Source organism: Microtus pennsylvanicus, chromosome 6 (assembly GCF_037038515.1).
Source record: "Microtus pennsylvanicus isolate mMicPen1 chromosome 6, mMicPen1.hap1, whole genome shotgun sequence".
Taxonomy (NCBI): domain Eukaryota; kingdom Metazoa; phylum Chordata; class Mammalia; order Rodentia; family Cricetidae; genus Microtus; species Microtus pennsylvanicus.
In genome coordinates, this window is record NC_134584.1 from 95,634,891 (window position 1) to 95,648,561 (window position 13,671).

General features: G+C 46.0%; 1 protein-coding gene across 1 annotated transcript in view; it reads left to right on the forward strand.

Moving 5' to 3' along the window:
• Amfr (autocrine motility factor receptor) overlaps nucleotides 1–12,707 on the forward strand; it is a 37,423-nt gene extending 24,716 nt beyond the window's left edge. The window contains exons 9-14 of the mRNA XM_075976909.1: nucleotides 1,362–1,552; nucleotides 4,254–4,357; nucleotides 6,560–6,694; nucleotides 7,347–7,430; nucleotides 10,262–10,446; nucleotides 11,211–12,707. Coding sequence (XP_075833024.1) covers nucleotides 1,362–1,552; nucleotides 4,254–4,357; nucleotides 6,560–6,694; nucleotides 7,347–7,430; nucleotides 10,262–10,446; nucleotides 11,211–11,358 — 847 coding nt within the window. The 3' untranslated portion in view covers nucleotides 11,359–12,707. The remainder of the gene's footprint in view (nucleotides 1–1,361; nucleotides 1,553–4,253; nucleotides 4,358–6,559; nucleotides 6,695–7,346; nucleotides 7,431–10,261; nucleotides 10,447–11,210) is intronic.
• Nucleotides 12,708–13,671: the final 964 nt, after the last annotated feature.

The window sequence follows — 13,671 nt, forward strand, 5'->3', positions numbered from 1 at the left end:
TTCAGATTTGGAGGGGAGTGACTTTTGAGGATGAGCAGAAGTGAGATCTGCAAGAAAGAGCAAGTTGGAGAGGATGTAAGATGGGATGTAGTCGCATTTAAGTTTTATTTTAATAAATAAAGATTGCCTGAAGATCAGAGAGTAAAACAGTCCCACTGGCCAGCCTTACAGACCAGGTTATAGTAACACACACCTTTAATCCCAGCAGCCGCAGTAACACACACCTTTAATCCCAGCAACCACAATAACACGTTTAATCCCAGCAGCCACAATAACATACAACTTTAATCCCAGCAGCCAAAATAACACACAACTTTAATCCCAGCAGCCGCAGTAACACACACGTTTAATCCCAGCAGCCACAATAACACACACGTTTAATCCCAGCAGCCACAATAACACACACGTTTAATCCCAGCAGCCACAATAACACACACGTTTAATCCCAGCAGCCAAAATAACACACAACTTTAATCCCAGCAGCCGCAGTAACACACACCTTTAATCCCAGCAGCCACAATAACACACACGTTTAATCCCAGCAGCCACAATAACACACAACTTTAATCCCAGCAGCCACAATAACACACAACTTTAATCCCAGCAGCCACAATAACACACACCTTTAATTTCAGTAGCCACACTAGTTGCCATAGAAATCGGGTGGTACACACCTTTAATCCCAGTCCTAGAGAGTAATATAAGGTGAGGGGAGACAGCTCTCAGACACAGCCTCATTCTGAGATTCCGGGAGGCAGGATTGCCATTTCAGACTGAGGTCGAGGTAAGAGCCAGGGGCTGACTGCTCTAGCAGTGGGCAGTTGGTATGTTGATGGAACTAGGAAGAAGTCAGTATGTGAACTCATGGAAAAGAGGAAGGAGTGTGTCTGCCCAGTTAGGAGTAGTAGACAGGGTCCTGAGGGCCCCTGGATGGGTGGAATACCATTGAAGGGTTTTGCATAAGGTTGGTAGGTAGAGAGGAGTGGGTTGGTAGATCTCCAAAGTCACTGTTTTGAAGACAAGGCCATGGTTATTTATAACCATATTGGTCAGTAGCCAAAGTAGTAAAAAGGAAAATCACTTGAGTAGAGGACTCAAGGATGGAAGAGGCTGAATGCTGGATGATTAAGTCCGGTGGGTTCTGAAGTAACTGAGTTGGGGAGACGTGAAGCCGTGCTGTGACGTGGTGTCTGTGTATTAGAGCGAGGAGACTCTAGCTACCAAAGTCTGCCAGCATTTAGATCTGGCTAGGGGAAGTAGAAGTCAGTAATAGTAGGAACATAGTCATTCTGGTGACTTCTCACAAATACGGGAAAGAGCAATTGAATCTGTCCTGTCCTTACCTGTGGTCTCTCCGACAGTTCCTGCCTTCGTTCTTGGCTAGAACAAGACACGTCCTGTCCGACGTGCAGAATGTCTCTTAATATTGCGGATGGCAGTCGTGCCAGGGAAGACCATCAAGGAGAGAACTTGGATGAGAACTTGGTCCCTGTGGCAGCTGCAGAAGGCAGACCTCGCTTAAACCAGCACAATCACTTCTTCCACTTTGATGGTAAAGTGTCTCCAACCTCCTGAGCTCTCTATGGGATTTCTTTCCTAAAATGAAATTGTTAGGATTATAAGATGCCCTCTTTATTATTATATTATAAAAACTTATTTACAGTATTATATTATAGGCCTAATACTAGATGAATTTAGTATTACTCTTGACATACTAATCTTTTCATTCCATTCATTCACTCTGTGTGCGTCTGTCTGTGGCCCGTGTGTACATGTCCTCCATGACCTGTGGAGGTCAGGGAAGATAGTTAATGTTGGCTCTATTCTCGTGTCATATGGATCCTGGGCTTTTACCTACAGGGCTCTCTTGTCCCTTTAGTATTACATTTTAATTTCCTTTATTTGGTTTTTATTACATTTTTTTTTCCTGTGTATCCTAGACTGGCCTTGAATTTAGGGTAGTTTTGCTTCAACCTCCCTAGAGTTAGGATTACAGTCTTGTACGAGCCTGTCTGGCTTATACCTCAATTAAAAGTGTTCAGGATAAATAGAACTGAGGGGTTATTCTGTGCCATTAAGAAGTGGGCTGAGGTGGGGATGTAGAGGTAGTAAAACTGGATTAAGTTTACCTTCAAGGAACCCACATAACCAGTTCAATAGTTAGCCTTTGCTAATAATTGGTTTATTGTGTGGTATATACTCCTCAGGAGTACCATAGGTGGAGTAAGAATTGGAGTCCCATTTCTTTGTTCTTAAAGCATGACTGTTCTTCAGTATGTATTCTGAGGTCCTGGGCATTGTATGGGGGCACTGATTATCTTTCCTGGATTCACACGCACCCAGTGGATAGTGAGCCCATCAGTTCCAGTGCCATCTGTTGTGTGAATTCCCATTCTAAAATTTTCTTAGGAGCGGTGCTGCTCAGATCCTGGCTTAAGTCTCTGAAATACGGTGAGAGTATTGGTGCCACCTTGAAAGGTCCATGGGGAGTGGAGGCAAGTGTCGAAATGTGTTGGAGGAGGGGCCTCAAGAAGCTGGTTTGGTTCTGTTAAATATGAAGGGGTAGTAGGCATAGACCTTTAATCCCAGCACTAGGAGACAGAGGCAGGTAGATCTCTGTGAGTTGGAGGCCAGCCTGGTCTACAGAGTGAGTTCAGACCAGTCAGCACTATACACAGAAACCCTGTATCATAAAGAGAGCTGTACCAGGCGCAAGTTTGTCCTCTTTCACGTTGGCTTGAGCCCAGGGCCTTACACCTGCCATGCAAGCCCTCTACCACTGAGCTGTATTCCCAGCCCTTTTTCTCAAGTCTGGCTATTCACTTGTCAATTCTCTTGTCTTAGCCTGGCAAGTAGCTAGAATTACAGGCCTTCACCGCCAGACTTGGCTTACCAGTACAGCTTCTGAAAGGTGTTAGCAGATCTTGGAGATAGAGCCTGGTTCTATAAGCTGTCATTTTATTAATTGCTATTACTACAAATGTAGTCAAACAGAGTCACTTTGTCCTTTGGGTGTTACTGAAATAAACAACCAGTTTGCTGCTACTTGTTTGTAAAGGACTGAAGCAGTCCCTACATTTGAAACTTGTTACTGAATCGTCTCGTAGCTCCCCTCTCCTAAAATGACAGAAACTGCACCATCATGATTGTGTTACCCCACAAATTTACTGTTGTAGAATTTTTGAGTTTTTTGGTTTTTCGAGACAAGGTTTCTCTGTAGCTTTGGAGCCTGTCCTGGAACTCACTCTGTAGATCAGGCTGTCCTGGAACTCACTCTGTAGATCAGGCTGGCCTGGAACTCACAGAGATCTGCCTGTCTTTGCCTCTCAAGTGCTGGGATTAAAGGTGTGCACCACCGCTCAGCTATTTTTTTAGTTTTTAATCTGAAAATTCCTCCTTTACCCCCTAAGGCATTGTCTCATTGTGTAGCTCTTGCTGACTTGGGATTCAGAATTCACAGAGATCCTCCTGCCTCTGTCTTCTGAGTGCTGGATATAAGGTGTGTACCAGGGACTGGAGAGTTGGTTCTCCAGAATGGTTAAGAGCACTGGCTGTTTTTCCAGAGGACTGGGGTTGGTTCCTGGCCCCCATATGGTGGTTTAGCACTGTCTGTAGCTCCAGTTCCAGGGGATCACCCTCTTTTTGGCTCTACAGGTATTGTATGCCTGCCTGGTACAGATATACAGGGAGGCAAAACACCCATACACACACACAAACACACACACACACACACACACACACACACAAAGCATGTGCCACAATGTTCAGACCCAGGTCAAATCTTTAAATCCCATTCAACAGAAGATGCTTCATGAAGTATTGTGAAAGTCCCTGCATTAGCAGTATTTTATGCTGGGAGGAAGAAGGGCATGAAACTCAGCTGTTAGAGCAGTTACTGAGTTGGGGGAGCCTTTCTTAGGTTCTTTGCTTAGAATGGATTAAGGTGGAATGGCTGTTTGGCTTCACATCTGCCATGTCATTAACCTGTGTGATCTTGGATGTGTTATATAATCACTCAGTGCCTTGGAAGGAGACCAAGGTTGAGGCCTAGAGTCACATCTCTGAGAGGAATGGGAGACCCGTGTAGGTTTTCGTGAGGACAAGATAAGCTGATCTGGGTACAGCACTTGACAGAAAGGCCTATAGAAAGGAGCCTGCAGTGAGTGGCCACTGTCAGAGGGACTGAACACATTGACGACACGGGGGCAGGCACCAGGGCACTAATTGTTGTGCTGGATTCTGATTTGTTATAGGGTCCCGGATTGCGAGCTGGCTCCCGAGTTTTTCAGTTGAAGTGATGCACACTACCAACATTCTTGGTATCACGCAGGCGAGCAACTCCCAGCTGAATGCCATGGTAAGAGCTCCTTACTGCTGCTGAGAACTAGTGTGTGGTCAGGAGGGCCCGATGGCTCTGGGACACATGGCTGTGCAGCGTGTGTGACCCTGCCAGTTTCTCTCTTGCCTAGGAGGACAGCAAAGGTTTCAGGGGCCACCTCTTTCTTTCCGTTTCCTTGTCTCTCTTCTCTCCCTCTGTCTCTTCCCTTTCCCTCCCTCTCTTTACAGGATGTTGAATCCAGGGCCATGTGTCTTCTTAGCAAATGTGCTACCACTGAGCTTTATACTTGGTGCCTCTCAGGAGTTGTGGTTTCTGGTGGGGGAGGCAGCCTGTAGACACAATAAGCTCATATGTTGGTGTCACTAGTGAATGCTTAGGCAGCTGAAACTAGTCTGAAAACTTGCTGTCATACTTCTGTGGCAGATAATCTACGCTTTAATGTGCACTACTAGATTGACTTAACTGTGACCTAAGCCTACTTTGAGACTACTTGATTTAAGCAAAAAATTCAGACAGGGTAAGTCCTTAGAATTAGAAGGCATAAGTCTTTTAGTCTTCCTTTTCTTCTTCAGTGGTATATTGGCTATCCTGGGTTTTCCATATAACCTTTAGGATCACTTTGTCTTTCTATATAAAATAGCTTGCTGGGATTTTAACTGAGATTACATTAATTCTATAAGTCAAGTTGGGAGGAACTGATAGATATCCACCTGCCTCTGCTGGGATTATAAATGTGGACCACCATGCTCAGCTACCTTATTTTTTGTCAAAGGAAGTTCTTTTCTATTCTTTTCTTTTCTCTCCCTCCCTTCCTCCCTTCCTCCCTTCCTCCATTCTTCCTTTCCTTTTGAGACGGTCTATTTAGTCCTGGCTGTTCTGGAACTTGCTATGTAAAATAGGCTAGTTTTAAACTCACAGAGATCCTCCTGCCTCTGCTTTCCTTTAGTCTAATAAAATTAATTCAGCTTTGTTTCTCATATATATATAAACATATCTATATGCGCAAACACACACATTTATTGAATTGGGGGTGGAGAGCCATGTGAGGAGAGAATAATTTAATCTGCTTGTAGAGACTATTTCCACTTAGCTTTGGTTAGATGGGGTAACAGTATTCTTGTCACAAACAGTAAAGGGTCTGCAATGATGTGGAGTTTGGGACCCCAGCACTGACCATCTTGCCATTGTCTACCCCCCGTGGCTCAGAAAAGCTCTGGACAGCTTGACCTGACCTGTTCTTTCAAGCCGCAGTCCTTACTGCGGTTTGGCTCTGTTATACCCCAGCTGTTACCCTTTCTGCCGGCTTCCCTTTCGCTTTTCTCTCCCTTGTTTTCCTCTCTTACTCTGTAAATTATGGAGATTTTTCCACAATTGAAACCTAGAACATAAACATTTCTAAATCATGTATGTGTAAAACACTCTCTCTGACACACACACACATTTTGGGGTACTTAGATTGAAGTATGGGCAGAGTTGGGCCTTTGTCTGCCCTTCCTACACACATATGCCTAAAAGCCTAAGTGTGTTCTGAGATGAATCTAGAGTATAGTTTGAAAATTACAGTTCTAAGGCAGTACTAAATATTTTCATAATCCAACTATGTAGCTGGGTATAAAAGAATTTACATTCTTTAATTGAATTTTTCTAAATTACAGTATAATTTACATATAGTAAAAATGTGCCTGGCTGTGGTGGCGCACACCTTTAATCCCAGCACTTGGGAGGCAGAGGCAGGTGGATCTCTGTGAGTTCGAGGCCAGCCTGGTCTATAACAGCTAGTTCCAGAACAGGCACCAAAGCTACATCTGGCTTTCAAGTCAGCTTTTTTTCACATTGCATAATGGACATGAATACTATAAATGCTGGGTCTGAATATTGAACTTTAAAATGATCCTTTTTACATACAATACATGTAAGTAAATATTGGACACATAAAATTAAAATCTTTTAAATGATTCCTTTTAAAACCAGAAGATTCTACTTGCACCTGTCTTGGGATCTCACTAGATTCCTCGATGCTCTTGATTTTGGAATTGATGTTGCTCTTGTGCGCTAGTCCTGAAACAATGGAAAGACAGTGGTGTGCAGGGAGCGTGCTGAGCCAAGTGAGCTTTACCTGTGCTTTCAAGATACAGTGTTAACCTCTGTGTCCAGGGCCTGCCAGGCACACTGACTTCTGCCGAGAGTGACCTTTGCTGTGGGATCTTTGTATTCTTCCAGGCTCATCAAATTCAAGAGATGTTCCCCCAGGTTCCATACCACCTTGTGCTCCAGGACCTACAGATGACACGCTCCGTGGAAATAACAACAGACAACATCTTAGAAGGACGGATTCAAGTACCTTTTCCCACACAGGTAGAACTGGGGTTTTGTATATGATATGTATTTTGTTGTACAAAGATTTAATTCTAATACTTAGATATTATTTATGATTTGAGGAAGGATTTCTGTAAAGTTCATTTTGTAAACTTTGTTTTGTTTAAATCCTGCGTGAGAACAGACCCACTAAAGATAAATACAGATACTGAGTAATTTTTGTACAGAAACGTGCCCAGAGCAGCCTATCCTTGCTGCAGGTCTGTAAGAGAATGCCACTGGCTCCTGTCAAAGGCTGGCATCTGTTTCTGTTAAGAGCAAAGAAAGAATATTGAGGCTCAGCTTATCGCAGTTTGTTGCAACTGAAGCAGCCATTGCAGTGAGATTATATTCATCATACTCTCCAGCCGACCTGGAGACTAGCTGTAGTGACTGCATCAGAGCGCCTTAGGAAAGTTCATGAGGAAACCAAAACCGTGCTGACTGCATACTTGATGTTTGCTGTTGCTTTTGTTGTGCAACTGCTGCTATTGAGCCGGGAGCTGAAGGTTTAACCACTCTCAAACCTGGATCTCAGATGTGGTCCCATCTTTCAAGCTGTGAGCTGTGTTGAGAACTGTTGTGCCCTCTGTGTTCTGGGTTTTCTTGTGCCCGTTCCTTCATTCTGACTGACCACTGTGTTTGCTTTCAGCGGTCGGATAACCTGAGGCCTGCACTGAACAGCCCAGTGGAAAGGCCTAGCACTGATCAGGAGGATGGGGAAGCCTCTGTTCAGGTGAGGTCAGCTCACTATAGACTGTAGTTTGGCCCTGGGTGTTAGTGACCTTCACCTTGCTGTTGGCAGAACGGGTTAAGGGAGGAACTTTTTCTTTTGACTGACAGTTTCAGTCTGTCGTAGTGGAGAAGGTGGGGTGGAGTAGTTGACTTCATGGTGACAGAATCTTGTGATAGAGGAAATTTATATCACCACAGGCTAAAGCAGGGAGTAGGCAGAAACAGGCTGGGTATCATCTGCAAATTTCCCTGCTAGCCCCACTGTTAGAGTTAACACTTTCATATCCACATCTGGGGCAGGCCATGGTGGTGCATTCCTGTAATCTCAGTTCTCAGGACCCTGAGGCTGGAGGATCACGAGTTTGGAAATAGCCTGCAGTGAGACCCTGTCTCAGAAAACACTGGATGATACATCATTTGAAAACTGTTGCGTGACTTCTGAAAAGGGTCAACTTGAACATTTTTAGATTTCGGACAGTTAGCAGAATTGTGCACATGAGACTGCATTGGGGCCATGGGAGGGAGCAGCATGCCTGGTTTCTCCTCAGTTCCCCAACTGTTTGCAGAGTTAGCATAAAGATTATATATATTAGTGTAACGAAAGCAAGGAATTTATAGGAACTTTGCCAAGCCCAGAAAATGCAGTCCTTGGCCAACAGTTCATTAAATGTCAGTCTGATAAATGGCTATCGTCATACATAACTTGACCAGACCAATTACACTTGCTTTATTACACATACCCTTTCGGCTTCTGCTTAAACCTAAGGCTCAGAGTCAGCACTGCAGAGGTGAACGTGGAGTCACTGGACCCTTTAGTCATCGGTTCCTCTTCCCAGTGTAGCTAACTGAGTCACTAAAACAAAACCAAGAGCAAGAGGCCCATGTCCAGCTGTGCTTCGCGGTCGTGGTTATTTGCTCCATAGGCGGTGGGGAGCCTGTCCTCGTAAGTCCGTCCATGTGTCCCAGCACTGAGTGAGACTTGGAGGATGTGGCAGGGCAGGGCTGGGCTGAGGCAAACTAGGTACACTTTGCCTTACTTGCTTCTCCTTGTCCCCTGCTGGCCAGCTGTGCTCTTTAGCTCCCTCAAAGGGTTAGTAATGAGGCCTTGTGTCTGTATTGATGTTACTTCTTACTGCCCTAGATAGTACCAGAAACCTCACGTGTCCTTCATTTGCATTTGTGTTGGCTCTTTCCAAGCGCCTCTGCCTCTGGAGAGAGGAGAGCACCTCTCCAGTGATCCCTTTGGGCAAGGTCTATGTCTGGCTTTAGGCTGGCTCCCTTCTGTAGAGCTGTCACCTGACCTGAGATGTGAGTCGCCTTCTGTCAGGCATCACACTTGTTCACAACCCTGCCTGTTTTTTGGTGACTCCAGCCCGTTTCTTTCAGACTTTGTAGCTGTCAAGTTCCAGTGGGTATGAATGAGGCTGCCCTCCTAGCGCTCCTATCTTTCATGTTCTATTTCTTCTTACAGTTGAATATTGCCCCTTTCTCTTTTATCCATGACTGGGTATCTAGGTTCTCTCTGTCTGTGTGTGTGTATTCCTGGTGATGAAACCCAAGGCCTCCCACATGCTAGCTAAGTCCTCCACTGACTTATACCCCCAGCTGGTTTTTCCCTATGTGGAGTCAAGGTGTCACTACATAGCCCAGCTCGTCTCAGATTTACTGTGTGGGCCAAGTTCCCTATGGTTGTCTTCAAGTCCACTCTTGGACTTGGCTGAAGGCAGAGCTGGGAGGTGAGCTGGCTCTGGCCCCTGTAACCCTGAGTCTGGGAGCAGGAGCAATGTAGGTGGATCACACCTGCTTAAGGATGTTTGGATACCTGGGTAGTGTATTGGCTTTTGTAGCTTCAGCACAAACCAGGAAAATCCTGTTACTTTTAAATGCACAACCTGATGTATCTGTTTTCACAAAGGATCCTATCTGGCTCTTTTCACTCGAGTACATAAATTTCATGAAGCAGCTTGTTTTTTTAAGATTTTTTTATTTATTATACACACACCAGAAGAGGGAACCAGACCTCATTACAGATGGTTGTGAGCCACCATGTGGATGCTGGGAATTGAACTCAGGACCTGGAAGAATAGCCGGTGCTCTTAACTTCTGAGCCACCTCTCCAGCCCCCTTGTTTAAATTCTTTTTTTTTTTAATTTTTTATTTTTTTTTAATTTATTTATTATGTATATAGTGTTCAGGGCACCAGATCTCATTATAGATGGGTGTGAGCCATCATGTGGTTGCTGGGATTTGAACTCAGGACCTCTGAATCAGCAGTCAGTTCTCTTAACCTTTGAGCCATCTTTCCAGCCCCCTTGTTTAAATTCTTTTTTTTTTATTTTTTTTATTTTTTCGAGACAGGGTTTCTGCGTAGCTTTTTGGTTCCTGTCCTGGAACTAGCTCTTGTAGACCAGGCTGGCCTCAAACTCACAGAGATCCGCCTGCCTCTGCCTCCCAAGTGCTGGGATTAAAGGTGTGCACCACCACTGCCTGGCCTCCCTTGTTTAAATTCTTAAGCAGCTGGTAGAATTGAAAAGAAAGTGTTTGGAGTGCTGGCCAGCAGTTAGCCTTGCTCTGCTCAAGAGTGCAGGTCGGGAGTGAATATCATGATTCTCACACTGGTAGCCATCTACTGCCTGCACTACAGCGAGCGTCTTAGCGTCATGTGAGCCGTGGCAGCTGGCATGCCTCCCCAGAGCCCAAATCTCCTGCTTCGGATTCCTGACTGGCAGAAGGCCCCTATGGTCCAGCAGAAGCCTGTGCAGAGAAGCCCTGGCAAGGGAGGAATCTGCCCGGAAGGGAAGGGCCTGTGCTAACAGCTGCCTCTCTGTCTAGACGGAACGTGTACCGCTGGACCTCAATCCTCGCCTTGAAGAGGCCTTGGACTTCAGTGAGGTAGAAGTGGAGCCCAGTGAGGTGGATGACTTTGAGGCCCGGGGGAGCCGCTTCTCCAAGTCTGCTGACGAGAGACAGCGCATGTTAGTCCAGCGCAAGGATGACCTCCTGCAGCAAGCCCGGAAGTGAGTTGATTCTCCTGTCCTAGTCAGCATGCATAGTTACAGGGAAGATGGTAGCTTAGTGCCAACTGTTCTCAGCCCTCTACAGCAATTATCTTTCTTCTCTCTAGTTCTCAGAAGGGGCACTGTTAATTTACATGTCAGACAAACAGATAAGAAATTGGGACCTAGGGTGATTAATCCTGCCAGAACCTGGGGTCTGCCTTTAAGACTCCTCCTTGACCAATGCCTGGGGCCAGCACTGTGAAGAGAGCACCGGGGTTCTGTGAGTTCACTCACAGCTGTTGGCAGCTGGAGCACGCAGTGTTCCTCTGGGTTGGTGGAATCTTACGTTCACTTCGTGAGGCCTGGGCCAGTATTGTTCATCCAGGTGGGTTTTGTGCCTTCCATAGACCTGTGGCTGTGAGACCCCAAGCTGTGTCTGTGGGAAGGGACTGGGCAGAGAGCGCTGAACTGTCATGTGCTAGTCCTCTCCCTGGGAAGTAGGCTCGTCCATTGAGTAGTCTGTGCTGTGTCCTCCCCTCCGCATTCTCCCCTTTCCACCCTGCTTGGCCCTTCTTTTCTTGCTTCCTCTCCTTTTACAGTTTTGGGTTGAGCATGCTGAGTAAGTGCCCTGCTCCTGAGCTGCTCTGACCTTAGCGCACAGCCCAGGGCGTTTTGTCAGGGGATGCTCTTGAGCGACAGCTCTGGGAAGGGGAGACTGACGACAATGGCATTCTGCGTCTTCACGTTTCTGTTTTCTCTTGTGGCTCTCTCATCTCTTACAGGCGGTTCTTGAACAAAAGTTCTGAAGACGATATGACCTCAGAGAGACTCCCCCCCTCTGAAGGCACATCCTCTGACCCTGTGACCCTGCGCCGGAGGATGCTGGCGGCTGCTGCTGAGCGCAGACTTCAGAGGCAGCAGACAACCTAGAGTTTCCTCATCTTCCTCAGCCTCCTGCCCAGCCCTGCCTACCGGAAGAGGCCTGTCCCAGTTTTGCCTGCTGTGTGGAGACCTGTGACTGCGTTGCCGCTGCATAAAGCATGTGGTCTTAATAGTGTGTGGACAGCTGACAAATTTAACCCTTTGTAATACTTTCTCTGTGGCATCTCTCTTCCCCTTAGAAACATTGCACATTTTAACTCTAGGCATGACCTCTTCTGGTGTTGACCGGGGTGGGCGCTTGGGCACTGACCTGCCTGCAGCAGGTAGTTTCAGTTTCTGCTTTGGTGTAAGCCATGGCTGATGTTAGTGTCTTTAGCGCCACAGCTGGAAGGAAGCATGAGTCCTGGGAAGAGTACCTCCCAGCAGCCAGGGGGTGCGCAACGGGAGGCTGACTACTCCTGACAGGCCATCCTGTTGTCAGATGCTGTGCTTAGGGAGGAAGCATCCACAGTGTTCCAGAGGCCGGTCCCACAGGCTTCTGGACATAGACCAGCAGGGCATCATGTATAAAGAACCAATTTGGTACCTGGAGCAGAAAGAGAAAGCTCCAGGCTACAGAATGAGGAGACCCTTTTCTGCCCTTAATATTCAGGACCGACCTGAGCCCCGATCCACAGCTGGCGTCACTTCCGTTCACTCTGGTGCTCCTGCATCACATAAGCTTGCCCCGTCCCAGTCCCTGCTTACTCTAGGCATGGGAAGGGGTGGGCAGCAAGCTTTGGTCGTGGTTTTAATTCCTTGGTCAACCCAATTAGGCTCTGCTAAGCATACGGATTTGATCCTTGGATGGGCGTGGGCCTGCAGGCAGGGATGGTTTAGAGGACACCACTGAAGAAAACCTGATGTGTCTTCCTCCCCCGGAGCCCTCCAGTTCCCTGCTTTTGTTCCTGTGGGTCTCACTAAACAAAGGGAAGATGTTGAATAATCCACATGCCTCAAGCGGACTTAGTCCTGGATTTTCTCAAATTCTCCATGTATTTAAGGATTTGAAACACGCAATCATAGGTTACATAGTTTTATGTCCCATTGAATTTTTTTTTTTAATGTTTCAAAACCTAGTTTTATGGTAGTCCTTTTGGGAAGAATCCAGTATTATCTAAAATTATTGGCAAAGTTGAATGTATTTTGCATACCAGAAAGTTTTTAGAATGTTGACAGGTAATTGAAGAAAGGGTCATAAGTGAATGGGCAAAGATAATTTATTTCAATAAATCTTCCAAAAGCCTTACCTTGAACTGCTGTTAGTTAAATTCCTGGTTTTTTTAAATTTGTTTTGCTGAGAGCATAGTGATTTGTTTTTATTGTAAAGCAACAATAATAAAAAGCAACCTCTTGTAGTGTGTTGTGTAGTTAAAAGCTGAGGCAGCGCCCTTCCAAGGGGTGACTTGAATGCCATCTGCTTTTGTATCTACTGTTTGGGTCGGGGGTGTTTTATAACCCTTGTGAACTGGGGAGGGCAGCACTGAGCTTTTCTATGCCTGGTATTCACGTTCTCTTTCTTTGCTGCACGCGGAAGTAAAGGTGAAGCAAATTCCACATACTACATTCCAGGTGTGCGAAGGCGGGAAGTAGCAAATTCCACATACTACATTCCAGGTGTGCGAAGGTGGGAAGTAGCAAATTCTCATACTACATTCCAGGTGTGCGAAGGCGGGAAGTAGCAAATTCCACATACTACATTCCAGGTGTGCGAAGGCGGGAAGTAGCAAATTCCACATACTACATTCCAGGTGTGCGAAGGTGGGAAGTAGCAAATTCTCATACTACATTCCAGATGTGCGAAGGCGGGAAGTACTTGCAATCATTTCAGAGGATCGCAAACATTGTAGAACATTGGACAGCATCACATAGCTTAAGGTGGTCCAGGGAGAGAAGTCCCAAGTTAATGCTTGATCTGCCCGCTCTGTAGACAGTGTGGGTCAAAGGAAGGTGGTAGAGAAATACCTAGATAGTCAAGGATTCTGGGCACTATAGAAGGCTTCTGGCTTTCATCACTTCTTGGGGACACTGGACAGGTGCTAAGTAAAGGCACCGGTGGCGAGACTGGAACTTACCCATTGCTTTCGCTGTTCTCTGTCAGCCAGCTCATTGGCCCTCCAGCTCCAAGGAGCTGGGACATTTTGGAACTATTTTGTAGTCCTCTGTTTTCCTAATTGGTTATATTTAATTTTTGTTGTCCTTAGTTTTTTCCCTTTAAAATGTGAGGCTTTTATGTAGCAGAGAATGATTATGCAGATTGGTTTTACTGGTGTTAGTGTGACTCTTGCGTGCTCAGGTAACCTGAACCTGGGCTTCCTGAGC